The sequence below is a fragment of the Canis lupus genome, chromosome 15, assembly GCF_003254725.2.
Source record: "Canis lupus dingo isolate Sandy chromosome 15, ASM325472v2, whole genome shotgun sequence".
NCBI classification, from domain to species: domain Eukaryota; kingdom Metazoa; phylum Chordata; class Mammalia; order Carnivora; family Canidae; genus Canis; species Canis lupus.
This window is the reverse complement of record NC_064257.1, coordinates 16,047,100-16,074,235: the sequence shown is the minus strand read 5'-3', so window position 1 is coordinate 16,074,235 and position 27,136 is coordinate 16,047,100. Positions and strand designations below refer to the sequence as shown.

The 27,136-nt window shown below is 52.9% G+C and overlaps 1 protein-coding gene across 17 annotated transcripts in view; it reads right to left on the bottom strand.

The window, feature by feature from the left end:
• Positions 1 to 27,136, bottom strand: part of ERI3 (ERI1 exoribonuclease family member 3) — a 128,138-nt gene that overhangs the window by 16,862 nt on the left and 84,140 nt on the right. For 15 of the 17 annotated variants that reach the window (XR_007402366.1, XR_007402367.1, XM_035698965.2 and 12 more), the window contains one exon: positions 8,355 to 8,454. The exons of the other annotated variants lie outside the window; for them this stretch is intronic. Coding sequence is in view for 13 of the 15 variants with exons in the window: in XM_035698965.2 (XP_035554858.1) it covers positions 8,355 to 8,454 (100 nt within the window). In the remaining 2 variants the exon portion in view is untranslated. The remainder of the gene's footprint in view (positions 1 to 8,354; positions 8,455 to 27,136) is intronic. 17 annotated transcript variants of the gene reach the window in all.

Here is a 27,136-nt window from a genome sequence, read left to right as displayed (position 1 = left end):
AGACAACTGTTTGTGTGATGGGGTAAGCGTGTGAATGAACCTACCCTCACCCTCAAACCCCAGACAGAACAGAAAAGAACTAGGTGGCTGTAGGAGGTGATGGTCAAAGCAGCCCTGGGCCCAAACCTCCACTGGGCAGCCCTATTCATTTCGGCCTCAGAAGCAAGAAAGGGAGCAAGGTTACCCTGTTCCAGGGGCTCAGCTCATCCCTGCCCTCAGGTTGGTCCTAGCCTCTGGCCAGATGCCCCCTGGGGCCCAAGAAGCCTCCTGGGGGCCTGGGGTGCCCCCTGTGGGCAGGAGTCCTGGGGTCTGGCTGGCCTGCCGCAGAGTTTAATAATAGTAACAGTGAGAGTAAGCGTTTCCATCCTTCCTGCCTTTGGGCAGAAGAAGAAAGGAAAGAGGAGGGAGAGGAGGGAGTGGAGGGAGTGGAGGGAGCGGGCTGAAGGGAGGCTTTGAGGCCTCAGAACTCACATCAAACGGCCGGATCTGGGCCTAATTGTCTGACCCCTGCCCCTGCCTTCAATCAGCTCTGCGGCTCCCCGCCCGCCCCTCGCCTAACTAGCAGCCATGTTCTCCTCATTAGGACAAGCTCCCCTTGCACACGTGTCCCCGGACATGTCCCCAGCACTCTCAGCTCCCAACCCTGCCTGGTAGGAGGGTACGGTGGGGACCCAGTTTTGGAGGGGCCCCTGGGACAGCGAGACCCTGTGCCCCCACAGCTGCCTGGACTGAGCTGCTCAGCCCCTCTCCTTGAGCTGCAGGGGCCTGGATGCCACATGTGGGGACAGATCCCTGGGCTGGCTCAGCCGCTGGGTGCGTTCTGTCCTCTGTGCGTCCTTCTTGCTACAGCCCGACTATCTCAGACACACTGCTCCTGACAGCGGGATGTGTTTGAATCCCGTCCCTTTTGGTCTGGCTCAGCCTGGCAAGGGGTCTGGTCTGGGTCACGGTCTGTGTTCAGAGGCTGGGAGCCGAAGGAACGGGGCTGCCCGGCGTACCAGGGTGGTTCCCTCCGCGGGCTCAGGCACACTAATGCGTAGGGCGCCCAGGGCTGCCGCCGCCGCAGTGAAGCCCAACTTGGTGGTTACAAACTCTGACCTTAGAGAGACATGCATTTACATCCCGGCGCTCCCACATCCTGGCTCCGCAGCCTTGGGTGAACAGTAACCTTCTCGAGCTCCAGATTTCTCACACCCACTAGTGGGGACAGCCCCTATCTTACAGGGTTTGGGAACTCAATGAGAGGACAGATGTGAACTCTTCTGTACTACATCTGGCACTCCGCAAATGTGGAGGGATGCAATCCAGACCAAGCTGCCCCCTCCACAGGCCACAGCCCCACTTTGCCCAGGTGGGGTCTGGACCCTGGTCAGCAGTGTCCAGGGCAGGAGGAGCTGTGGGGAAAGGTCCAGAGCCCTGCAGAAGAGGACAGCAGTTCCCAGAGGCACAGCTCATACCAGGGGCGGAAGCACCTATGCTGCAGCCTCAGCCTGGGGGCAGGGATGTCACACGGCAGCTTCAGGTGGCAAGGGCAGGGCCCAGCTTAGGGACTGCCAGGTCAGCTGGGGAGGTAGGTCTGGGGCTGGCCACGAGGCGTGGCGCATCCCAGGAGTACTGAGGGCCTGAGAGGAGCGATGCTGGGAACACGGCGAGAGTGAAGGCTGTCTCGCTACTCATGGAGCTCATTTTCAGGGTACCAAACCTGGATACAATCAGGGGAGGGTTGGCCTGCTCTGGGCCCTGACATTGTCTCTCACCTTAAACCAGTGGTAATGACTTGCAAATATTGATGAAAACGCAAACTACAGAGATTGTGTTTTTCGGGGAGTGAAGGTGGGGAGCGAGGATAAGGAGGAAAATAAACTGAAATGAAGTCCAGTTATCTCCCATCTGTGGCTGCTCCTAATCCCCCAGCCCAAAGGAATCCAATGCAGCCCCTTATCTGCCCTGTCAATCACTCCATCACCGCCCAGAGTGCTCGGTGGGCACCACACGCCTTCACACACACTCAAGCACATGCTCACACATGCACACACACGCACACACCCGTTCCACCGACTCTTGCTCCAACACTCCCGCCCACCCCCAGCCCATTACTCCTCTGAGTAGGAACAGCCAGCACGCAGGTCCTGCCAGATGGATGCAATTTGCATAATATCAGCGGTGGAGGCTGCAAGATCACCAGGGGTCAGGGCGCTGACATCCCCGCACAGTCTATCTGCAAGTGCTAATTTGGCCGGCATTGATCTGTCTTTCTGATTTCTTTGTCATTTACGTCTGCGATGGTTTGACAGGAGATACAGAGAGAGACAAGGGGAGGCCAGGCCGGGCCCGGGGCTAGGAAGGTAGGGAAACAAAGATTGTACTTCCCACTGCATCACACACACAGAACACATACATAAACATACCAGAACCTTCCCCCATCCATCCAGCAATCCACTCGTCCATCTGTCTATCCATTTTCCATCTGTGGTTTCTACTGAAGACTAGAACCTGGTGTCTAGGCAAGGACCGATTCCTCAGATGTCCCCCAGGACTCCAAGGGTGCCAGCTCAGAGAGGAGGGAGTGAGTACCCCTCTAGGTGAATACTGCCTCCAGGCAGGCCCATGCCCATGGAGCCCCTGTGGATGCCTGGAGAGTTATCCATTCTCATGACCATCCTCTCCCCAGCTGCTCACTTTCTCTGGGCCACACCAGAAGAACTAGACAGGAGTAGGGGGTGGCAGTAGTGCCGGGGAAGCACATACTCCAACTGTCTCTGCCCCCTCTTGAACCCAACTTGAGGATGCCCGAAGTGTGGGTAGGGGGGTGGGGGGTGGCCCGAGCAGCGCCTCTCTCTCTGGGACAGCCAGGGAGAGGGCTACTAGGTCCGCAGGGGCCTTTATCAATACTTCACCACCCTCAGGTGTTCCAAAGCCCAGACTGGTTTCTAGCTGATTCTGAAGCCCCCCTGGCTTATAGCCAGAAAGCCTTAGCTCAGATTAGATCTGAATGCTGTGCCCACTGAACCCTCAACCGCCGTCCCCACATTCTTCTGTGCCTCGGGAGAAGGGTTCCCCATCGGGATGGGGCACCACCTGGAAAGCTGTCATGGGAAAAGGGGAAGAGAGGATAAGATTGCAACTCTGGAAAGAAAGAACCCACTGCAGAAAAATGGATGTGGTCACTCTGTCAAGGGAAGCAGGAGGCCTGAGCCTTCCAAGGGTGGAAGCCCCCTCCCTCCCTGGCAGCCACGGTGGCTCTGCCTTGGCCCCACCTCCTTTCTCTCACTGAAGGTATCGGAGCAGGGTGATCAGAAGGCACTCCCTGCTGGGCAAGAGGGGGGCTGGCGTTTGGTGTGTGCTAATCCCGGGCCTGAGGTCTTCAGAGGGACCTGGGGAACTTCAAGGAGGGGAAGGCAAAGCTGTACTGCAGACGAGCTCATTAGCCGGCACCCCCACCCCCCCACGAGGAGGAAGGCGGGCGGCCCAGGGAGCGTGGCAACAGAGGCGGCAGAGAAAAGGCTGTCACTGTCCTTTCTTCCTTTTGGTACAAGCATCTCCCTGAGCCGACGATTCTCCTGCAGTGACACCTCTCACGGGAGCTAATGAGATCTGTGTCACAGAGCTAATGCGCTCTGACTGGACTCTTGATAGACACCCTACTCCTTCAGGGGAGACCACAGGCCAGTGCTGCCCCCCTGGGCCCAGGCCCCCACCTTGCCACCTGCCAGCCCAGCTCTTTTTGCCAAACCATGCTGGGAAACGAGCTCCTGAGAGTCCACTTGGGTGTTGGGTATCCCTCCTACCATGAGCCTCAGAGAGACCCTCCTCAGGGCCTGAGCAGGGGGGCTAAGGAGCCAGGGCAGGACCACCCGGCTGGGCATCAGGGAAGGTTCCCGTTATTCTCCCGGCCAGCTGAAAATCAGCAGTCTGTGGAGCGTTCCTGTCCCAACAACAGGTGAGATTTTACTGACATTTTCTGTGCAGATTTCTAAAAAGGAAGAAGGGAAGAAGGCCTGGGTCCTAGTGTTAGATCAAGTCTGTAGGGCCTGAACATCACACCCCCAAGACTGTAAGTGGGGCCCAAGGATGTATTTTGTACATTCACACTAGGAAATCAGGCAAGATTCCCAGAAGAGGTGGCCCTGGGAAAATGGGCAGGATTTTCCTGGTCAACAAGGTGAAGAGCAAACAAATCAGAGTAAGAACTGTCAGAAGGAGGTCAGAATTGCCGGGCTCTGGCTCGGAGGGCGACTGCAGCAGGGGTGAAGCGGTGGCAATGCCTCCTTTTTTCTCTTCCTTGGCAAGGCTTGGTCAAGGCCTGTATGTTTCACATTAACAGAGGGAAACAAGGGAAGTGAGCTTGTGTCCGTCCTCATCGTCTCTGTTGGAAGCACAAAGCCCGACACCAAAAAGGTGCTTCCTAGTTCAGCACAGTGGTAAGGACACAGACTCTGCACTCAGAAGGGCCTGGGTTTGAGTCCTGGCTCTTCAATTCAACTGGCTGTGTGACCTCAGGCCAGTCACTTAACTGAGTCTCAGCTTCCTAGTCTCTAAAACGGGGATGATAATGCCTGCCTTCCATAAAACTGGTGTGAAAATTACATTTGTTAATAAAAAGTACCCCTGAATACTTGCTGACCCTTTGCAGAAACACGAGAAGCACCACAGAGCACCCGCCTCCAAGCCTTTGGTCCACACCAAGGATGCAGACAGAGCCCACTGACAGCATGGGTGGCAGCAGTCCCACAGACACGGGGTCCTCTTTGCCCACAACCCGCTCCACGCCACCCTGCTCAACCAGGCTCACAAGGCCAAATCCAGCACCCCAGAAGGAAGTGTCCCTCTCTCGACAGAGGCCATGCCGACAGCCCCCGACACCCCCCCCGCCCTTTGTACCTGGAGCTCCACTGTCTCCACTCCTGAGCCTACCTCTCCCTCAGCTGCCAGGGCCAGCTGTACCTGTGTGGACGATCGGAGCTGAGCTCTGGGGGGCAGGGCACTCTGTCCGTTATCCTCATAGGTATGCCCAGCACAGCTCCTGACACAGAGCAGGTGTGAGGTAGACACTCACTGACCTGGTCCTCTGCTTCCGTTCCCAAGGCTACTGCTGGCTCTGAATTAACCGTCACTTCTGTGCACCCTAGTCAACTTCCTCTTCTATAGTTTCTCCTCGTTACCCTCCCTGTGCAAACTCTCAGACTGCTCTAAAGCCCAATTCTGACCACGTCACTCCTCTGCCAGGACGCTCCCACGGCTCCCCCTCAGACAGCTCAGCTGTGCACATCCATCCCAATGGGCCCCATCCCCTCCTACGGCCTACCTCCTGGCCCTGGCCCCGAGCCATTGCCCAACCCTCCAGCATGCCTGCCCCTTGCTCTCTTAGGGGCCACACACCCAGTGCTCAGCGGCAGTCCCCACCAGGTAGGCCCCACAAACCTCCCCCTGCCACTCATACCTTACAAAGAGGCTCAGAAGATCCCTCTAGGGCCTAGGATCATCAGTGATTTGCACACAGAACCACTGCCTCCCTCCCCGCCCCACCACTGTGGCATCATGGGAGAGCTGAGCAGATTCCAGAGATGGCCAAGCTGTGGGATCTGCAGAACCCTTGCCCAGCATCACCAATGCCACCCCCCCCCAACCAATATGCATACCACTCCCCACTTCAGGCTGGCAGCTCCTCATGCAGTTAATTAGCACTATGTCACTGAGGACCAGCCTGAGTGGCCAGTGACAGGAGCTGACCCTTGACCCCAGGGCTGGGAAACAGTCTACATCAAACTCTTACAGCGCGACCCTTTTAGCACGCACAGTAACTCGGGGCACCGCCAGCTGAAGCTCATTAAAGCTGTCTCTTTGGCGCGAGGGCCATTAACCTCACTGCTCAAAACCAACGCCTCCCCTCCCCGCCTCTCCCAGCCCAATTAATGCCCTGCATCCTCCCTCCCCTCCAAACACCCTCACCCACACCTCAGAGGCAGCTCGGAGCTGGCAGGACAGCCCTCTGCATTCAAAGATACAAAGACCCAGGGCCAGGAACCCCCAGTGCCCTGGGGAGACCATGGTGTGAGCCTGGCCATAGAGGAGGGGGCTACTTGAGCACCCACTGTGTGCCGGGCCAGGTACTACATAAGCACTTTACATAGGCGCTTCACTGAACCTCCCCAACAGCCCTGAGAGTCACTGGCAGGGTCCCTTGTCTAAAGTCACAGGGCTCTGGGTGGTAGAGCCAGAACTTCCTCTTGGTTCCATTATCACCTGTCACCTTGGACTGTCCTCTTGTGGCCCAGCCAGATGGAAAAACCTTCCCTGGAAAGGGAAGGAACATCTCAGGAGTCCTAACAGGCAAGAAGGAACCTCTTCGTCTCACAAACACACCTGGGACACATTCACAGACGCAGGGCACCCAGCTCAAGGCCGACCCAGTCCTGTGGGTCCTGCTGCAGCCCCTCCCCGCCTGGGCCAGGGCAAGTCTTCTCACTAATTCTCATTCTCTGGTCCCTCCCTTTCCCATCCCTCAGTCACTGACTCACTGACTCACTTGTTTATCCAGCCGCCCACCCCGCAGTGCTTACTGAGCATCTACTAAGAATCGAAGTGTGCAACGTGTGCTGCCCCGTCAGCTCTGAGAAAGAGCTCTGATAGCGCTGTCCTCTCCCTCCCAAACCTCTTGTCTCCTAAGAACCTCATCAAAAAGCCAACCCTTTAACCTGGCATTAAAGACCCGCTTATTTCCCCATTTCTTTTCCAGCTGTTCCCTGATCCAAATGTCCCCCCCATTCCAGTCACGGCAAACTATTTGTAGGGGTCTAAGTGGTCTTTAACGTGCCCTTGTGCTTTTGTACACACAGCTGCACTTAAGTAGAAAATCCTTCCCCCATTTTTCTACCTAGCGAACTCCTATTCATCTTTCAAGGATTTCCTGACTCGAGAGTCTTCTTCTCTAGGAAACTCCCTGCTGAGCTCCCAAGCATATCACCTTGCTAGGTTTGGGGTCTTCTCCAGGTTGTATGGAATAGCTCCTTCGGAGAACAGCAGTTGTTGTGGGGCAGCCCCAATTCCCTCAGGCATGTTGACTGCTTCCTCTTTTCCCCCTGGACCCCAGGAGAGCCTTGAGGTGTCCCAATAAGAATGATACAGAGCGTCCCTGAAGTCAGGGAGATGTAAATAAAGAAGCAGAAGTCACCTTGGCACCTGAGGTCAGGGGAACCCTCCCACAGAGCAGCCTAGGCATTCCTATCATGGCCCTCAGTACCCCGAGTACCCAGTTCATCCGTCTCGTCCTAGGATGTGGCCTCCTTGAGGACAAGAATCTCCACTTAGCATGCCCAGCACCCACTAGGCACCAGTGATGTCTGCGGGAAGGAGGAAGGGCTAGTCTCTGAGAGGTGACTGGGTCCTTCTGGTGTATCTTGCCAGTCCCCTCTGCTGTCACAGCTCCCCAAAGGTACACAAGTTATGATAATGTCATACCACCTCCCAGGAATACTCCCCCTCCTCCCCACTTGGAACAAAGCCTATCTTGTCAAGTACCAAGCCTGAAAGCATTTGCATGACGTGTGCTCACGCACAGAAAATGAGATACACAGAAATGAAAAGACACACTTTCTGGTGGATACACACACAAGTTGATGGTTGCTTCCATAAACAGACAAATGCCCTCAGGAAAATCAACCCAGATATATTGTTACACAGACACACACACACACCCCAATACTGATATATCGGAAGTTAGCCGAGCCTCCAATGCCTAGAACCACAGCCACTCCAGCCCCCTCCCAAGCAGGGATCCCTCTGAGGGTGCACCCCCACCTGGTACCCCAAGTGGCCCCTCCCAACCGAGGCACCGCTCAATGGAGGCTGCTGCTCCTGCAGGGGAGTCAATACCCTGTGGACGGAGCCATCGGTCAGAAGGACCCCGACTAATTAAAAGCTGGTGAGGTTTAAATAATTCATCTCCTTAACTCCCATTGATCGCCCAGTTTAGTAGCCACAGACTTGAAACAATATTAAACAGCCTCCTCTAGCTCCGTGGGGGTGGGTAAACAGACATGTGCCCACCCCTCTGAGGACATCACCCACCAGAGATGCAGGCAGGGTCAGGGATAGCTTGGCCTGAATCCAAGGCCACCTGCAACCCACCCAAAGCCCAGGCCCCACTGTCCTCCTAAACAGTGTTTTGAGAGATTTTTTCCAATGGTCTGGTTCCACTCTCCCCTACTCCACCCTCCTTCCCCACTCCCCCCATCTATGGAAAGCACCCCATTAGAGCACAGAATGAGCCGCAGAACCCCTCTGTGCACTAGGGGATGAGGGCATGCGGGCAGGGGGCTGACCAAGCTGCCAGGGGTATATGTGGAGGGACTGACCAATGCCGCTGTGGGGCCGGCCTATGTGCTGCAGGCTGAGGCCCTTGTTCATGTCTAGAAGTCCATTCTTGGGCCAGCAGCCCATGGCGAAGCTGTAAGCCTGGAAGACAGGAGGCAAGAATGGTTAACAGAGGCCCTGACCCCCAGTACTCACCACCTCCACCCTCCAGCCAAATCTTCCCACTAGGGGCTTCCTCTCATTGTGTCACTTCATGGGAGTCCCCCCTCACTGGGTCCCCTTGCCACCAAGACCCCCACCAGAAAATCCCTTCTTTCAGAGCTCCTTTTGTGCTAGGCATCTCCCCATCAGAGACCTCCAGCCCCCACTGGGTGCCCCTTTGCCAGGCTCCTCTAGAGAGCTCCCATTTACTAAGACCCTCCTTATCAGGACCATCCTGTCATCAGGGCACTCCCTTCACCAGACAGCCCTGTTAGTCTCCCGGTCTCCAGTGCACCCAGCACTGTGCTGGGCCCCTCACCACAGTACTGTTGGTCATAAAGCCTGGTGTCATGAAGGATGTGGAGACCAACATATCCAAACTTCACTCTACAGAGAGGACCAACTGCCCATGGTCTACTTGCTTTAGGTTGAGAGGCAGGCCAGGCTATGGAAGGCTGAGTGCCATGCATGGGCTCAACTGAGAGGGGTAAGGTCACCTGGTAGACTCAAGCAGCTGTGAGGGGAACACATGAAGAGAGCGTGCGCGCGCGTCTGTGTGTGTGTGTGTGTGTGTTAGGGGGGAACAGATCTCTGCTGAAGGTCAAGTGCTCACTTATGCATATTCAAAGCAGCCACCCATCGATCTGTACTTAATTGTTTTCCTGGGGTTGGGGAAGGAAGTGCTGGGGGCATCGATCTGCTCAGGCCCCTAGCACTTCATTGCCCCCCTCCATCCCCTACTCGCGCCACCTGGCCGCCACCAACCTCCACAGTGAGGGGTGGTACATAGCAGGACCAGGGATGGCACTTTCTTTCACAATCCCTTATAGGAACAACTGATTTGACATCACAGATGAGGAAACTGAGGCCCAGAAAGAAGAGACTTATACAAGGGTTAGAAAGCTATTAAGTTAGAACTGAATCCCTGCTCTGCCTGCTAGCCTGGGCTTTTGCGGGGCGGGGGGGGGGGGGGGTTGGGGGGGGGAGTTGTGTAGCTGGCTGGTCCTTCAGACATTACCCATCCCCTCACCTTTGAAGTCCTGGAATCCTAGGCTGCCCTGCTCCCAATGGCAGGAAGCATATGAGATGTGGTCAATAGGAATGTAGCCTGAGGAATTCCCAGAAGCTAGACCCGAGGGTCACTAGTCGAACTGAGGTGACTGCAGCCACGGTCAGATAGGCACTGTGGTGTCCCCACTCGTGCTCGGGTGTGGAGGTCCCCATCCCACCAGAGACTCCCTCACAGCAGGGAGGGCCTAACACTGGGTCAGAAACCAAAGACAGGAGAGGAGGCTGGATACAGAGTCTGTGCTGAGGCCAAGGGGCTGGTACCCTGCCTTCTCAGCTGCAGGAACCAAGCCCCGGCCCTGCAGGTCCTTCAACATCAGTGCCCTCCCGAGCTAGTTTCCTTGACCAAGAGGTACCAGCCACAACCTGACTTCCCAGCCAACCCTCCCACACTTTCCCAGGCCACAGCTGGACCCACAAACCGGGGGCTGAGTGCAAGGCTCAAGGGCAGGGGAGAGAACGCTGGTGTACAGCCAGGGCAGTGAAGGCAGCGCTGGGGAACGCAGGCAGCAAGGGAAAGCAGCCAGTGGGTGGTGCACAGCTGGATAAGCTGCTGAGCGTGGTCAGGGCCATGGCTGGAGCGCAGTGGGCCAGAGAGCAGTGGCGGGCCGGCTTTCAAGTACTTTAAAATCACTTACAAAGGCCGGATTAAACGATCAGAAATTCCATTTAATAGGACAAATAAAGAAATAACAATCTACCCTATCAGCCTGGAGAAGGCGAGCTGGATGGGTTTTTTTCCCCTCTAAAAAGGAAAAAGGGAAGGAAGGGGGAAAAAAGAAGGATAATGTGTGTTTACTCAAGCAAAGAAAAAAATATTTAAGTGATGTCGGGGAGAAGATTGCAGTAACTAGTGAAGAATAACATCGTCTACTTTGCTGTCAAATCACACCCGAATTTCAGTAATAGATTCTCGGCTGACACTCAATTCAATTCGAAGGTGATCCTGCTTTATCCCAGCCCATCAAATATTAAACACTTGCATTAGCAGGTGCTGCCGCTTCCCGGCTTAGAGCGGCGGGCGGGCAGCGGAGGCCCCTCTGCTCTGCTCGGGGCTGGGGGACAGGGCAGCTCAACGTTATCTGCACGTCATCCCGAGTCTTATCAAAGCTAAGCGGGAAGACCACTTCAGATAACATTAGACGCTTGCCCTGACGCGTCACTGTGACTAGATTATTATTATAACGACTCCCCCCCAAGATCGTCCTTAGACTGGGACATGCGCAAGGGGGAGGAGAGGGCCAGAGCCCAGGAGGGCCGGGCTGGGCCTGCCGGACCAGGATGAGCCGGGACCCAGGCAGGAAAGGAGAGGCAGCAGGCGAGGCGGCGGCCTGGGCCCGCCTGACGGATGCCTTTCAGGAAGGGCAGTCTAGCTTGTCAGAGCGAGGGCGAGATGAATTGGCGTCCCCAGCGTGGCCGTGGGTGTCATGCGCACAGTTTCATATTCCCAGATAAGGCATGATAACCAATTGCTGCTGTGACACGGCCTCATCCAGCACTTCCTCAGGGGGGCACAGGCGGGGGGAAGGGGGCAGCACGTGCACATGGGTCTGCCAAGCTCCTAATAAGAGGGATTTAATTTTTACAAATGCTGCTTCCAGCGGGGCCTTCACATACCAGCCAAAGTCCAAAATGATATTAAAAACGGTTAATTAAAACTGCTCTCCTTCAGCCTGGGCTCTCCCCCTGCTGCCCCTGCTGAGAACCCTGGCATGTCTCCCCCAGGTACCCCTGCAGAGTTGAACCTTCAGAAGTGACCACCAACCTCAAGGAACCCCCCCCAGGCACGTGCTAGGGCACGGCACCACAAGCTCCCTCCAGCTCCTGCCATCTGAGGTACCCCTCGGTCACAGCCAGGGGACACAGAAAGCCACCCAGAGAACACAGGGTCCTATGGCACTCTGTGTTCCTCCTACCAATGGGTGGTCTGGATCCTCACACCTGCTACCCACACCACCCCTGCCCCCCCTCTCCCCCAGCACGCACTTCTGAAGTGTCTCCCTGCCAGATACATACACTATCAAGCGTGCATACCCACACAGGCACCAAACTCTCCCTCAGGTTACTCGGCTTATCCTTCCACTCCCCGTTCCCTCCAGGCGTCCTCCCCAAGATTACATCTGTCTGTGAATCTGAGCAGAGCCTTCCCAGGAGCCCAGCTCAGGACAAGGTGATACGGGCTGTGTCTCAGAGATTCTGGCTGAGAAGGCAAGGCTGGGACCTAGGGAACCGGTAGACCAGGAGGATCGGGGAGACCATCCCCTGTGGCTGTCCACAGGGACAATAGAGATAAACAGGCCTGTCTGGCATTGGAGGCAGCTAGGAAAGCTTCCTGGAGGGAGTGGTAGTGGACAGCTGGGTGGGTGGTGGTGGTGGTGACGACAACACTGCAGGCAGGAGACACAGCAAGGACAAAGGAGAATGGCAGAAGCAAGCCCGGTGAGAGCACAGGCAAGGACCTGGGTGTGGCAGGGGCAGCCACCAAGGATGGAAAGAGCCAGAAAGACCCGTATCTTGAGGGGCCGCCTCTCACTTCCCTGTACCAATGGCAACATGGGCATCAATCAAGGAACCTAATTATTGTCCATCCTCTTTCTCTCGCTTGCTTCCTATCCCTGCTCCCTCCCTCTCTCCTGCCAGCCTGCACAGTGTGGGGGTAAGGGACCTACGAGCTTTCTGACCTCCAACAGCACAGGCAGGAATCGGTTTTGAGAGCTCTTGCCAAAAAGCCTGTTCCAAGTCCCTTTCCCAGACTGGTTCCAAATTCTTGGGGTGCCACTTCTCCAGCTGCACCTCTCCCAGCCACCAGGGACCCCCCCATCCCCGCCAGCCCAGCTGTGGCTTCCCGGCCAAAGAGTGGGGCAGACAGAAGGATGACTGAGGAGCCCCTGAGCCCTGTCCGGGGCAGGTGGGGTTGGAGTAAAAGACGCGGGGTTTAGCAAACCATCCCACCACAGCCCTGTGCCAGGCAGGCACGCACACTTCCCTTCCCCTGGGCTGCTGTAATTTCTATGCGCGGGGAAGCAGGTGCCGAGCTGCTCCCGGCTGGCTCTCCTCTCTCGCGGCTCTGCCCGCCTTGGCTGCTGCCCCATTAGCTTAGTGGCCAGCCATCTGCGACGGGCCTGCCGCGCAGCCCTGCTGTAGGCGCGGCGGGTGGCCCCCTGTGTAACAGGGAGCTTTGCCATTAGCGCCTTTAATATTCTGACACCTCAGCACAGCCTGCTATTACATGCAAACGCTGATCGCCCTGTGAAATTACATTGCTGGGCCCGCGAAATGGAATCGTGTATAATCAGCCTCCTCCATGCACTGTCAGTCCCATCACAAACACGGCGCCCGGCGGCTTACGGGGGCTTAGCAGCTGCGACAAGTGTATTGGGTTTAATAGATGAAGTAGCCCTCATCGGCAGCAGCATCAGATCCTTCAAAGAGGAAGGAAGAGGCATCGATGGCTGCTAGGGTGTCTCTGCCCACCCATTTGCTATCTGCCATGGCCCCAAGGATGGGGTGGCCACGGGGTGGGCGCGGCAGTAGTTGGGGTTATAACCCAGCTCAGACTGCACACAGAAGCGCAGGCTGCGCTGTTACTTCCAGAAAACCCAGAGCTTCCAAGCCAGAACCAGCACATTGGACCTCTCCAGCTTCCCATGAGGTGGGGAGGAGCAGGGCACCTCTGGGTGACGTGTCACCTGGTAGACCTAAGGCTAATGGGTCATTTCCCAAGCTGAGGAAGCAAATCAAATCACCTGCCATTCCCACAAACACCCAACAGATGAGGCTGTAAGGGGGATACTCTGGAGGATAGGGGAGAGAAAGCCTCACAGACACGACTACTCCTTAATCCCTTCTCTAATTGGCCGGCACTTCTCCAGCTGGTGAACCAGTACCAAGGCCACAGGTAAACACGAGGACGGCAGACCCAGCAGCCCAGGCCTCAGAGAAGGGCAGTGTGGTCAGGCTCAGGAGTCAGACAGACACGGGTTTGGTTCCCACTTCTGCCAGTCGGCACAGTCACTTCGGAGGAGTCATGGGAACTCGCCGAGCCTCGGTCTCCTGTCCTACAACATGGGATGACAGTTCTTTCCCCAGATATGTCTGAGGTCACTCGGGAACACCCCCTCCCACTGTGACCTCCAGATATTCTTGGTGCCATCACCCAAAATGCACATTGCTTTTGAGAATGCCGCTCCCTCTCCCTTTTCTGGGCTCAGCCTAGCACCAACGGGAGCAGACTCCGTTTTCCAGGGAGGGCTGCAACACCATCTCCCATCTCGCATGCTCTTACAATGTGACTTTGATACACCTGTTACCAAGAGAGGTGTCTGTGTGATAAACAGCAGAGGCCTTTGCGACTACTTCAACTAACAGAGTAACGCAGCAGCAAGACTACGGGACTTCAAGGCTATTTCAGAAACAGAGGAGGCAGCTTCCACCTCATTCACTGGAGCACTGGCCCTGGAGCCCAGAGCTGCTCTGTAAGTCGCCAGACTGCTCCAGGGCAGCCATGATGTGAGGAAGCCGAACAAGGTGTGTGCAGAGACCACATGCAGAAGCCGTGCGACTAGGCCGAGAGAGGCAGAGGCCCAGCCAGCCCCCGGCTGATCAATCACACCCGGGGCCAGCTTCAAGGACTAACTACAAATGGATGAGAGAGAAAAAAAAAAAAAAAAAAACAAATGGATGAGAGAAGCTGAACCAGAACCACCTCACTGAGCCCTTCCTGAATTCCTGACCCACAGAAACCACCAGATACAATAAACTAGCTGCTGTTAAGTCGCTAAATGTAGGGGTGATTAATTATGTGGCAATGCTAACTAGACCACCAACACCCTGGATATGCTCTGCCAATACCTTCAACTTCTGGTTGCTCCGACACTACTGTGCCCCTCTCTGGGACTTCACGCCAGGTCATCATCACGCCAGGTAACTTTAGTTTCTACAGGACAGTCTACCCATGAACACTGCCTTTCAGTTGCTCAAGTTCCGTGCTCTAAGAGCCTTCTCCTCTACCTGTTTCAGCCCTCCATCCCTACGGCCACACTCAGGGCCTTGTTATCCCTCAGAAATCTTATCATGACAGATTCTGCTCTGACCCCACCCTCCCATCCTTCCAGTTTTTGTACCCTCTGCTCTTGCTCTTCTCGTAAGCTCTCCATCCCCTTCTGGCCTCAATCCTTTTCCTACCAAGCCTGGAGCCCTGGGATCTATCACTTCAAGCACCCATTCCTCAGTCTTCACCTCCCCTGCCCACTTATCCTACTACACCTTCCCCGAAAAAACCCAGTTGTGACTCCATTTCTCCACATTTGCGCTTGAGCTAAGCCGGAAAGTCACTCATGCACAGACAGTGGCTACTGTGGGTACAAGATCACAACCTGAGCAATTCTCAGTGGTATGCAACAATCCTACTCCTTTCACAAAGCTAATAAAGCTGTGGCACAGAACTCTTTCAACTGCATACACCTCGTCTACAAGTGCACCTGTAGCCTTCCACACCTGCTGCTCCACCAAATCTGTTCTAATGGAAGGGACACCTCGCTTCTCACCTAAGGCCAATCCTGTACTTGTGCTTTATATCTCACCCTTCTCCTCCCTGCTTGGTCCTGCTCCTTCTGGGATCCCCTTTCTTTCTAAACCCTTACCCTCCCCCTCTCTGCTGGCTCCTTTGCACTAGTATTGTAGCCAGTGTTTGAATCTCTATCAACTTCATATATCTTCTTGTGTCTCAGGCTCCTCTTTGTAAAATGGAGGTAATAACAGTTCCTACTCCAGAGAGTTGATGTGAGGATTAAATGAATTATTGTGCATGAAGTGTTTAAAACACCTGGCCCTTTGAAAGTTACATCAGTATTAAATTATTATTTTTAAAGCCCTCCATATCCCTATCCGGTGACTGTTTTCCTGTTAGCAACCAAACTTCCCAAAGTTGTGCCCACTCGCCTCCACTTACCTTCCCATTGCTCCTTCACCCCTGCAGTCTGGTTTCCAGCCTTACTGACATCACTCGGCTCCTGCTAGAGCCGATGGTCCTCTCCACGCTGCCCATGTCTAGGGAGTTTCAAGGCTTTGCTAGCTCTACCTCTCTGTGGCCTGCTTCAGTTTTGAAACTCTTCTCCTTCAGTTCTCTTTTAAGTTTTCTTATCTCTCTATCCTGCCACTTGCCTCATAATCTCCCGGTCTCTTCTGCACACAGGCCACCTTTAGGAGCTCAGGTGCTCTCACTTCTGTTTTCCTCTACACTCTACTGCTTTCCCTGGGTGACTTTCAACCTCTTTGTCTTTCACCTTCTGACTTCCAAATCGATATTCTTTGCCAATACTTGAGTATCAGACACATATATTATTCTATTGTCCACCTGACATTTCCACCTGGATTTCACTCAGGTACTTTATTCTCAAACATTAAAACAAAACAAAACAAAAACAAAACCCAAAAATCTAAAAAAACAAAAACAACAACAAAAAAAACCCCTAACCATTTCAACATCTCATCTCCCAAGTTCTCCTTCTCTTGGGTTCCCAGATCCCTATGAAAGCCATTACCATCTCTGTACTATCAGTCTATCAGAAATGTGGGGTCAACTGTGCTTCCTTCTTCCTTACTGCCCCCTGCATCCTGGGATTGCTGTTTCACGCTCCAAGACTTGACTTGAGCAGTTCCTTCAGCCTGCCCAGGTTGCCCTCGGCCTTCTCTCATTTTCTGTCCTAGGGAACACATACTCTTCTTTCACGACTAACTGAAGTACCTTCCCTGACTCGTCCCTTCTTTAAACCCATCCATACTCTGAAAGGCATCTCTAACGGTGCACGTGGTGCACGTTTACAGAGACGTTACCCCACAATGCTGGGAGATTCCTAAAGGTGGGAGCTGTGTCTGCCCTTCCTCTACAGGGTCTCCACTGAGGGAAGGGAGAATGAGACCTCTCGATGGGCCTGATTCTGCCTGGTTTTCGGGGCTGCTGTTCCTGTTGACTATCTGGTCTCCTCCAGGAACCAGTTGTCCCTGCCCAGCACACCAGCAATGCCACCCCAGCCAACCTTAGAACTGGGGGCTCGGCTGCCTGTGTGAGGAGGGAATGGGAGACTGTTCTTGTCTCCCTTCTCTTTTTCTGAGCTCTCTGGCTTTACAGGTAGCTCCCACTCCATTCCCGTGGCCCAGCAGAGGCTTGGCGGGCATAACTATAGCAGCAGAGTGTGGACACTCACGTCGACTGACCAAACCCAACCTCTCTACCCCCAGTGAGTAGCTCTGTGTGCTCACAGTGTTCCCTGGCTACCGACATACTTCGGGGGCTCCAGAGTGGCCGCTGCCTCTGTCCACCAGCAGAACCTGAGTGGCATAATTACTGCTTCTGTGTACTTAATATGCCTGCGCATGGCCCCCAACAGGACAGCTGCCTCCAGTGCTGGACCGCCACCACAGCCAAGGCAGGGGCTGTACCACATGTCCAGGGCCCGCAGCATTTGGGAGACAGCTGACAACTCAGCTTGATCCCATGAGGGTCCGAAGTCCATTTTCAGGTGGAGTAATCCAGAGCCCTTGCTTCGTTGCTGAGTCAGGGGGGACTTGGGGACACTGGGGTTTCTGAGGTGAGGACCAGGTAAGGAGCTCCTGAGCCCCCACGGAAGAGTCTGGCCTCGCTGGGGCTCCACGTGCACTGTTACACAGTTGAAGGCAGCAGATCTCAGCCAGCTGCCCAGGGTGAGAGCTACCTTGTGAGTTTTCTTTGTTTTCATTACAATTTCCTCTCCCATTGCTTCTTTTTAGCTGGCCCTTTCCTCCCTGGGGTGCTGGGGATTGAATGAAACACCACCCCCGGCTCCAATAAGTGTATTTCAATTACATCTGTCACTGCATAACGATATAATGATATATCATGTGATATTAAATCCATGGTAATCATATCAGGGATTTTTTTTAATCGTGCACTAATCGCATTATTACATCTCTATAATTAACAACAGGAGGTATGGAAATTCAGTTAAGGCAGAAGGCTCAATGTACTCCCCTCACCCCATCCCCACCCTAGCTTCCCCAGATTAGGGCTCGATTAGGAGCTGGGAACTGCAGGGCACTAGCATGTTGGGTCAAAGCTCCCACCTCCCAGTGCCTGAGCCATGGGCAGAGCCTTCAGCATCCAGGACTGGCAGAGATAGGACAGATGGAGACCAGAGATGCTCAGTAAAGAGCCTGAGGTAGAGGCTACACAGAGGGGCCCAATGACAAGGCTCAGCTGGGCCTTCCAGACCTCCTGTCATTGCAGCACCAAATCTTCTCCATGGGGAGGAGTGTTACCTTTCCTTCCAACCAGTAAGGCTCTCAAAGGTGCTTGCAAGGCACAAGGCAAATTCCTGCCTCATGGTCTCCTAGATCAGAATGTCTTTGCTACTGCTACACATATTCCCTTTCTCTGACCTAGCCCTCTGTGGTGGTGGCTCTTAACATCACCAGGTCCAATAGCTGTGATGTCTTTGCCTCTTGGTCCTAAAATCCCTGAGCTGAACAAGCCCAATTCTTCCTGTGGCTGTTCCTCCCCAGTTCTCTCTCTGAAGCCTGGTCCTTCATATTGCATGACAAGTGGGTTTTTGGTAACCACTGGGGGTTGTTCCTCCACCCCCCCAAATGGTCCAGGTGCTTATGTCCTCCCACCCAGACCTATATGGAAAGGGGAGGGGCCTGAGACTGCAGCTTGAACTATGTCAAATGACCCTGTCTCTCCCACCACCCCCTTCCTGATACTGAGCTATTAGGGCTAATCCCCTCAGGGGTGTCAGAACCAGTCTGCAAAGCAGAATTCTGTGTTTCAAGTCCAAAGCTTTGAACTTGGCATGTAACTAGTCCTCAGTGAGGGGCAGGCATTTTGCTAAGTTTGACTCTCAGAAGTTGGACAGGCCTGAAGATAAAAGAGAAAAATCATGTCCTTTTTCCTAATAAAAAGGAGACACTAATAGCAGTCAGCACTTAGGCAAAGCACTTTAAGTTTCTAAAGTGCTTTCCAAATTAAAATATAATCCTTTACTGAGCATGTGACACCACCACCACCACCACTACTACCACCAACCCCTCACACACAAAAGCATGTGCCTGCTTACACATAGCACATACAACTTCACTTTCTTTCTCCCTGAGAAAAACGAAAAAGGTGTTCAAAACTTTCAACTCAGACCTCCCTCCATCTTCATTGGCTTGCTCATATAACACATACTTATTGAGTAACTACCGTGTGCCAAGCTCTGTGCTAGGTGGAGACACACAGATCACATGGACTAAGCCACTGCCTTTAAGGAGCTTCCAGGTTACAAAGAGAAACACAGAAGATCACATACAGTGGAGGGCCAAGATCCTGTAACAAGAGCCCCAACGTAGAAACCCTAACCAGGCCTGGAGGGAAATCATCTAGAAGACTGATGTGGCCTTCAGTAGGACATTCAAGGCAGGATGCCTAGGGATGGTGGACATGTGGGCCTGGAGCTCAGTTCAGAGGGGTGAGCTGAGACAAGAAAGTCCTAAGAATGTGTATGGGTGGCACTTGAAACTCTAGGTAAGATCAACCAGAAGAGAATAAAAAAGGCTTTAGGGTCAGAAGAGGCCCTCTCTTCGTTGATGTTTGGAGGGAAAAGAGAAAGGCCCAGACACGGAAGGGTGAAACTCTAGAGCCTCCCGAATCAATGCCCAAAGAGCCTCCTCTCTGGGCACGCCCTTATCACCACCACCTTCACTCCACCTGGATGCGGTTCGATGGAAGAGTGCAGGCTTTGCAATCACACTGACTCGCTCATGACAAACATTTACTGGCCTATTATACGCCAGACCACATGCATACATTAGCAATACAGACACAGTACTGTCCTCAGAGAGCTTCACTTTGTTGGAAAAAGCAGATGTTAAATAAACAGCAACATAAATAACCATTAAGTTGTACCTGTAGCAAGGACTCAAAGAAGAAAGGTAGATGGTTAGGATAGGATAGAAAACGAGAACCTGACCTAGATGGGGAAACACTTCCCTGAGGACAGGTAAGCTGAAACGGATGGACCGGGAGGGGGAGGTGTTTGGTGTCAAGGGAATGATGCACGCCAAGGCCTTTAGGCAAAGGGTAGTGGCACTTGGAAGGAATCAAACACTCGGTATCCTTGGAGCACAGGAGGCAAGTTTGAGATGAGTTTGATGAGGAAGGCAGGAGATGCATGGCCATGTAGGGCCTCAGAGGACACAATAAAGGGTTTCATTACTGTTTCCTAAGGTGATGGGAAGCCATCCAAAGGTCTACTACTGTCATGCGATGTGGTCTTAGGGCGCTGTACCAAAGTCAAAAGTTAGTTGCTTTGCACATCTACCCCTCCCTATTCCTAAGGGTAGTCAGGCCTGGGAAAAGCTAATAGAGAGCCAAGACCATTTTCTTCAGAAAGGAGAGGGACTCATTCATTCATTCATTCATTCATTCATTCATTCATCGAAGACACACACATTCGCTGAAGGCCTGCCAGACCCTGGCACCTCAACTGAATCACATGTACAGCCTGCCCTCAAGAACTCACAGTCCTTTGCAGGGAAATGAATACAGATGCCAGGAAGTGCTCAGTCACCGTGACAAAGTGATCAGTGAGAACTGCAGTAGTATTATGAAGGAACAAAGTACTTAGGCCCAGGGGCAGCTGGAGCCCAGAAGAGGTGTGCTGCCTCCTGGTCCTCTCCTCCCCGTGCAAACAGCAGGTGGCTGGTTGGGACAAGCACTCCCACACAGACTGCAGATTGGGCTGGGGGCAGAGCGGGAGGAGGACCCTGAGCCAAGGCTCTGGGGAAACGGCTGGAGACCGGGCAGCAATGAAATTGAGCCAGGATCTTCTGATTACACACATGAAGGATGGAAGGATGTGGCCAAAGCTATAGATGGCAGAGGAGGGAAAGGCTCACTGTATCATCCCAGGATGATGGAAAGGGCACTTTTAGAATAAGCAACAGTACTCAAATAGGAAATCATTTCAGGAAATGGTAACTCTAGTCCCCAGACCTGCTTCCTCTTTGGAAAGTAAGGGCTTAATTACTCCTTAGGTCTCTTCCTGATCTGAAATTCACAGGATCTGAGGGGAACCTCCCAAAACTCAGGTTCATTTCTGATCCCATATCTTTGCTTATGCTATCTCACCCCCCAAACACTGGCCTTCCTCCATCCTCTCCAAATCCTACTTGTCTGCCAGGACATCACCTTCAGGAAGCCCCTCCTGATTTCTCTTCCTCCCTCCCCCACATCCCACCCTGACCTCTACAGTCCATACTATGAACTGCACTATAGCACTCTGCTTAATTACGTATCACATGGGCTCCGGTTCTCTTACTTAACTGGTGTGGGGACTGTCTTGTCTCTCCCTGACCCCTGACATCCATTTTGGAGGCAGGAGGGGAGCTCCACTCTTGCAGGCCCCAGAAGCAGGCAGAAGTCTGGGTCCCCACTCCCTCTGTCCACAGTCCTTTGAGAACTCGAGAGGCCTCTACTTGAAAAGGGTGCTGAAAGCAATGATGTCTCCGAGTGCGATGGGAGATATTTGTGTCTGCTTTACCCTTGGCTTTTTGCTCTGGTTCAGGTAGGAGCGGGGTGGGCCGGCTGGCAGATCTGAGAGCGCGGCACGCCCCAGCGGGCAGGGCGCACAGCGCGGGGAAGGCGCGAGTCAGTCTGGAGTGCTCCCCATTTATCAAGCTCACGCAGGCCGCCAGCCGAGCGAGTCTTTCTATCATTACACCTCTCAAAATCCGATTCATACCACTAATCCTGCCTTCATTCTCCCAGATTAATAACATCTCTTTCAACCTTCACAGTGTGATAAATAGACAAAGAGAGAACAAAAGGAGAGACAGAAGAGAGAGAAAGAGCTGGAGCAAGTCCCCATAATAGAGAGAGCCGAGAAAGAGGAGAGGGAAAAAAGGAGAGCGAGCGAGAGCAGGCAGCGGCCAGAGACTACAGCTGCCTCACAGAGCCACCGAGGAGAGCGGGCCGCTGCGCCCCGCTATGCGCTCCGCTCCATCCCTGAAGAGAAAGAAAGGCTCGTTAACAGCTCCTTCCTGCCTGCACTTTTGTTCCGATTCTTTTCTTCCCTTCCAATCCTGCTTTAGGTCAAATTCTAGTGAAAATGAGTCTCCCGGCTTCCCGGGCTCCTCCCAGCCTCCCTGCCAGGCCCAGGGAACCAGTTGGGCCTCGGCAGGGCTGGATGTGGGCCCAGGCAGGGCTGGGAATGGGTTGAGCAAAGGTGGGCGAGCTGGCCTATGCTTCTGCGGGGCTGTTGCCTTAGCCCGGCCCCCTGCCTTGCTCTTTAGGCTGACCAGGAGAGGAGACAGAGCAGAGGGAGGGCCCAGGGTCCATTTCCTAAGGCTCTGTCCTGTGCATCTTTCCCTCCCAAAGCTCTGGCTCATCCCACGGGAGGCCATTTGCCCCCAGCAGCCCAAGTAGATGGTAAAAGTAGGCACCACTCAGGTTTGCTAAAACTGAGGTGTGACCCATCACATTATGATGGATAAGTATGCCTGGGAAAATAAACCCCACTGGGTCCCAGCCGTAACACAGCTGATCTGTGACGACTCTCCTTGTTCTCGCTGCCCAGAGGCTTGCCCACACTTGTCTCCATTGCACAGCCCCCATCCTCCTCACAGACTCAGTTCAAGAGGCACCCCCCCTTCTGGATGCCCCTCTGAGCTCTTCCAGGAGAATTCAGGCACTCCCTCTTCTGGGCTCTGGAAAGTAACACCATTTACATCACCCCGTAGTGACTATCTGTCTCCCTCACCCCACTGGGAGTCTGTAAGAATTCTGAGTTCTCTATTCCCAGGTCCAAGCTACCCATGATACTTCCGTTCCTTTTTGACTTTGACCAAACTAGCTGTAGCAGAAGACTAAGCCAAACAAGAGTTGACCCTCCCTCTGGACTGCAAAGTATTCCCAGGCAGACTGCAAAGTATTCCCAGGCTGCCTGCAAGCCCAGCTGCGAGGGACAGCTAGCTGGGAAACCCTCTCGGCCCTGCACACCCACTTCCTTCACAATCCATCAAAGTGGGGCAAGGTGGATTTTTTTTAACAATCCAAAACCTTTATTGACTTACATCTGATTAGAATGTGCCAGATGAGAATATTGCATAGAAAGTTGTACAAATTTTTTTTACATAGAAGTCTGCACCACATACATATGATGTGAACATTTTTTTTAAAGATTTTATTTGAGAGACAGAGAGCACACGCGCAAGAGCAGGGGAGGGGCAGAGAGAGAAGCAGACTTCCCGGCTAAGTGCAGCGCCCAATGCAGGGCTCGATCCCAGGACCCTGGGACCATGACCTGAGCTAAACGCAGACATTTAACTGACTGAGCCACCCAGGTGCCCCATCTGAAAAATTTTTTTATGGCAAGCTCCTCAGACTGCTCTATCCCTCAGTACATTCTCATGGTGGGAGGTGGGGTGGCGCATGTGCAGAAGGCCGGCCTACCTTGTCCAACCCAGCCTAGTAGGAGGAGCTGAGAGAGTCGAGGCTTCTCCAAGGACAGAGATTGGTGGCAAACAGCAGAGAAGCAGACCCAGCTGGTGGCGGGTCTGTTTAGGGGCAAGTCCTACTTAGGGAATGTCTTGCCGACACTTGCCAGGCTACTTTCCTCTAAAAAGCCTCCCCAGGCCCCCCTCCCCCTACACAGTCCTCCTTTTGGATCAAATTGGCTGCTACCTACCTACCATTCATTCCTGGGGACTCTATCACTTACAGCTCCAACCCTCAGATTTGGGGAAAGAACTTGAAAGCAGAGAGAACTGGAGGCTTCATAGGGCCAACTAAAAGAGCAAGTGGGTAGAGGGCAGCCCTTGGGACCATATCCCTCTCATGAAAAAAAAAAAACAGGAAATCTGGTAACCTTTTTTTTTTTTTAATTTTTTTATTTATTTATGATAGTCACACACAGAGAGAGAGAGAGGCAGAGACATAGGCAGAGGGAGAAGCAGGCTCCATGCACCAGGAGCCCGACGTGGGATTCGATCCCGGGTCTCCAGGATCGCGCCCTGGGCCAAAGGCAGGTGCTAAACCGCTGCGCCCCCCAGGGATCCCTCTGGTAACCTTTCTTTAGCCCTGTTTCAGGACTCTCTATGGTCACCTGTTCCACAAGACCTCCAGGATCAGACACTAACAACAGAGAGTGAAAAGAATGACAGTGGCTGATATCTGTCAATGAGTCCAAGTGACCCAAGGAGGTGGGTAAGAGAGAACCATACAGTCTCAGTGAAGGAGAATGGTCCCCCTACAACCAACCTAGCCCACTGGTACCCTGATCTCCACAGCAGGCTAGGTTCAGCTGGTACACAGGCCCATACTGCCTTCTAGCCTAAGGCCACAGGAGAATTCCAGAAACATGGATCTTGGCCCCTTCCTTCCCTAAGAGCCTATATTACTGGCAGATCAGAGAGCTCCTCGGCTAGTCAACACTGCAGCCCTCTAAACATGGGCAGTCAGCAGGCCTAGTAACACCTAAACTTACTCTAACTAACTTCAGGGCTCTAAACTCCCAGGCAACTTCCTGGGCAACTTCCCCAGGGGCTCAGAAAGATGCTCTAGTTGTTGCAGCCTTACCCCAGACAGGATGTCAATCCCCAGGCTCTGAGAAGAGAAGTCATGGCAGCTCCTCCATCTTCTGCCTCTATTGCCAATCTTTACTCAATATATAGTCTCAGCGCCAACCCTCTAGGTAAGCCTCCACTATGTCACCCAACTCGGAGGGATGAACCTCATTCCTTCAGGGGGTTTGACCCCTTCAACTGAGAGGGACAATCTAGACCCCATTAAGGGACCTATCTGGGGAGCAGATAGAAGGAAGTCAGCCAGACACAGCAGGGTCCCTAGCAGGTCAAGAAGCTAGATCCCAGTGGTGCTTTTCCTTGAACCAGACTTTGAAAGCTCACCCCTTGAGTGTCTAGTTCTAGAGCCCACTCCCCAGGCAGCCAGTGGCATAGAGCAGGGAAGAAGTTGGGTCCTAATGTGTAAAAAGCTCCAGCAAAGCAAAATCATTTACTCTTCGGTGTGACTGCTCAGCAGAGCTAATAAATCTTGCATGAGCAGGGCCGATTCTAATTTCCTAATATGAAAAGGCATTTGGATTGAGAGAGAGGGGGAGATAAAAGTGATTGAATCTCCAATAGTCCAGGTTACTGACAAGAAACATCCTGCTCAGCCCTGAGAGAAGGATGGCAGCACCCGCCCGCCCGCACACACCCATCCGTTCTGCCCCCCTCTTGGCGCGATACATCTCAGTCTCGTCTATTGACAGGACGTGGCTTTAAACACAGTTACACAAGTTATCATTTCTGCCTTCTGATCAATCTGAATTTTCAGGACAATTACCCTCTTAATCAATGATTGCTATCAGCAGCCCTGCGCCTGGACGGATTTCTCAGCAAGGTAATCATGCCGCCAGGCTGGACGGCGCGTGCATAGGCAATGAAGCTCCGGGTGGGGTCTCCTCCCTCCCTCCTGAGTCCCCCATATCCCAGCACCGCTGCCAGTATCGAGGACAAGGACGGCAAAGTGTGAAGGCCACTTCAAGGAGTGATGGGAATAGAAGGAAGGGAGGGGAGAGGGCCCAGCCACCCAGTCAGCCTTTCAGACCACCTGATTATGGAACAAACCTATTAAAACCCTAGATTTACTGCCCACCACCCTGATGCATCTCCACATGCCCTCCTGCCATCATTCCTACCTCCTAATTAGCCTAATAAAGCCCAATTCTAATTATGGGCTCAAACTATTAAGGTGAGTAAATGCAAAGAAAAGAGAAATATTGGTTTTACTAATCTCTCAGAGGCCATTGGTTCTAGAAATTCCTTTTCTTTTACAGACCTGGTTCATATGGGCTACTGGCTAGAATGGCAGGGGCAAACTCTTCTCCTCCTCAGATGCCCAGGCATCTGGAGCTGTCACAAAGCCAGCCTGGCCTAGAGCCGGGAGGCCACCCAGCTCAATACTCCCTCCAGGGTCTTTCCACAGATTCTACTCTCCTTGTATAAAACAATCCAGGGCCCCTCAGGAGAAGAGGGGAGGGGAGGGAGGAGGCAGTCTCTGCCACAGTGTTGAGTTAGCCAGAGACCTTACTGGTCTGATTTGCCATCAAGGGGGCAACTCAGGAAAGCTTCCCAGATTAGCTGTTGTTGGGCAAAGGACTTAACACCAGAAAGGCCAACAGTGGAACAGGTAGGGAATTGTCCAGGACACTGATGAATGAACTTACACGGCAACATGGGTTGCAGATATGCAAATACAGATATAGGGGGGCAGAGCAGCTTGGGGAATTTGCCATTACATCCCAAGGGGAAGAGAATTCGAAAGCATGCATGTATTTACCCACTGACATTTACTGAGTGCTAACCATGGGCTAAGTGGTGGGGATATAGCCATGATCAGTAGAGAAGGGACCCTTACTCTTAGGAGCTCACAGTCTACTCGGAAAGACAGGTATAAAACAAATAAACAGAACACTAAAAACTGCAAAAGTAATAAAGTGAACTTGTACACAAATATTCATAAAGGCATTATTCATAACAGCCAAAAAGTAGAAACTGAAATGTCTACCAACCTAACAAGTGGATAAATAAAATGTGATGTATCCATACAACGGAGTATTATTCAATAACGAAAAGAAATGAAGTGCTGATTCATAGTACCACATGGATGAATCTTGGAAATGATGTGAAGTGAAAGAAGCCAGTCACAAAGGTCACATATAAGAAATTCCCATAATTGCAAGAATAGGCAAATTTATAGACTGAAAGTAGATTAGTGGTTGGCTAGGGCTGGGGCATTCTGGGGAAATGGGAAGTGACTGCTAACAGAGTTTCTTTTAGGGGGGAGACAAAAAATGTTCTAAACTTAGATGCTGATGATGGTTGCACAGCCGTAGGAATATACTAAAAAATACTGAACGGTATACTTTAACTGAGTAAATTGTATGGTATGTGAATTGTAGCTCAAAAAACCCTTTAAATACAGTACCACAGAGGAGGTGCAAAGAGCTCACCTAAGTGAACAAAGCCAGAAAGCTCCACCACGCTATCCAGGCACTTAATATAGTGTCTGAAGGAAAAGGAAGTTCCCAATGGGAAATGCAACAAGTCTTCCAAGAGGACATAAAGGGGTTACGTTTTTGTTTTTAAGATCTGATACATTTATCTTACAGGGATAGAGAGAACATAAGCAGGGGGGCAAGCAGAGGGAGAAGGAGAAGCTGGTTCCCTGCTGAGCAAGGAGCCTGATGCAGGACACGATGCCAGGACCCTGGGATCATGACCTGTGCCGAAGGCAGACACTTAACTGACTGAGCCAGGTGTCCGGTCATGAAGGGTAAGTAGAAGCTCTCTAGGCAGAAATGCAGCAAAGTGCATTCCAGGTAAATGGAACAAATATGAATAAGGCCTGGGAGTGAGTGACCATGCAAGCTATCTTGGTATAGCTGAAAACCCAAAAGGGGTTTCATGAGGTAGGCCAGAGAGCTTGTATTTCACACAGCAGACAGCAAGATTTTTCAAGTAGAGAAGTTAGATG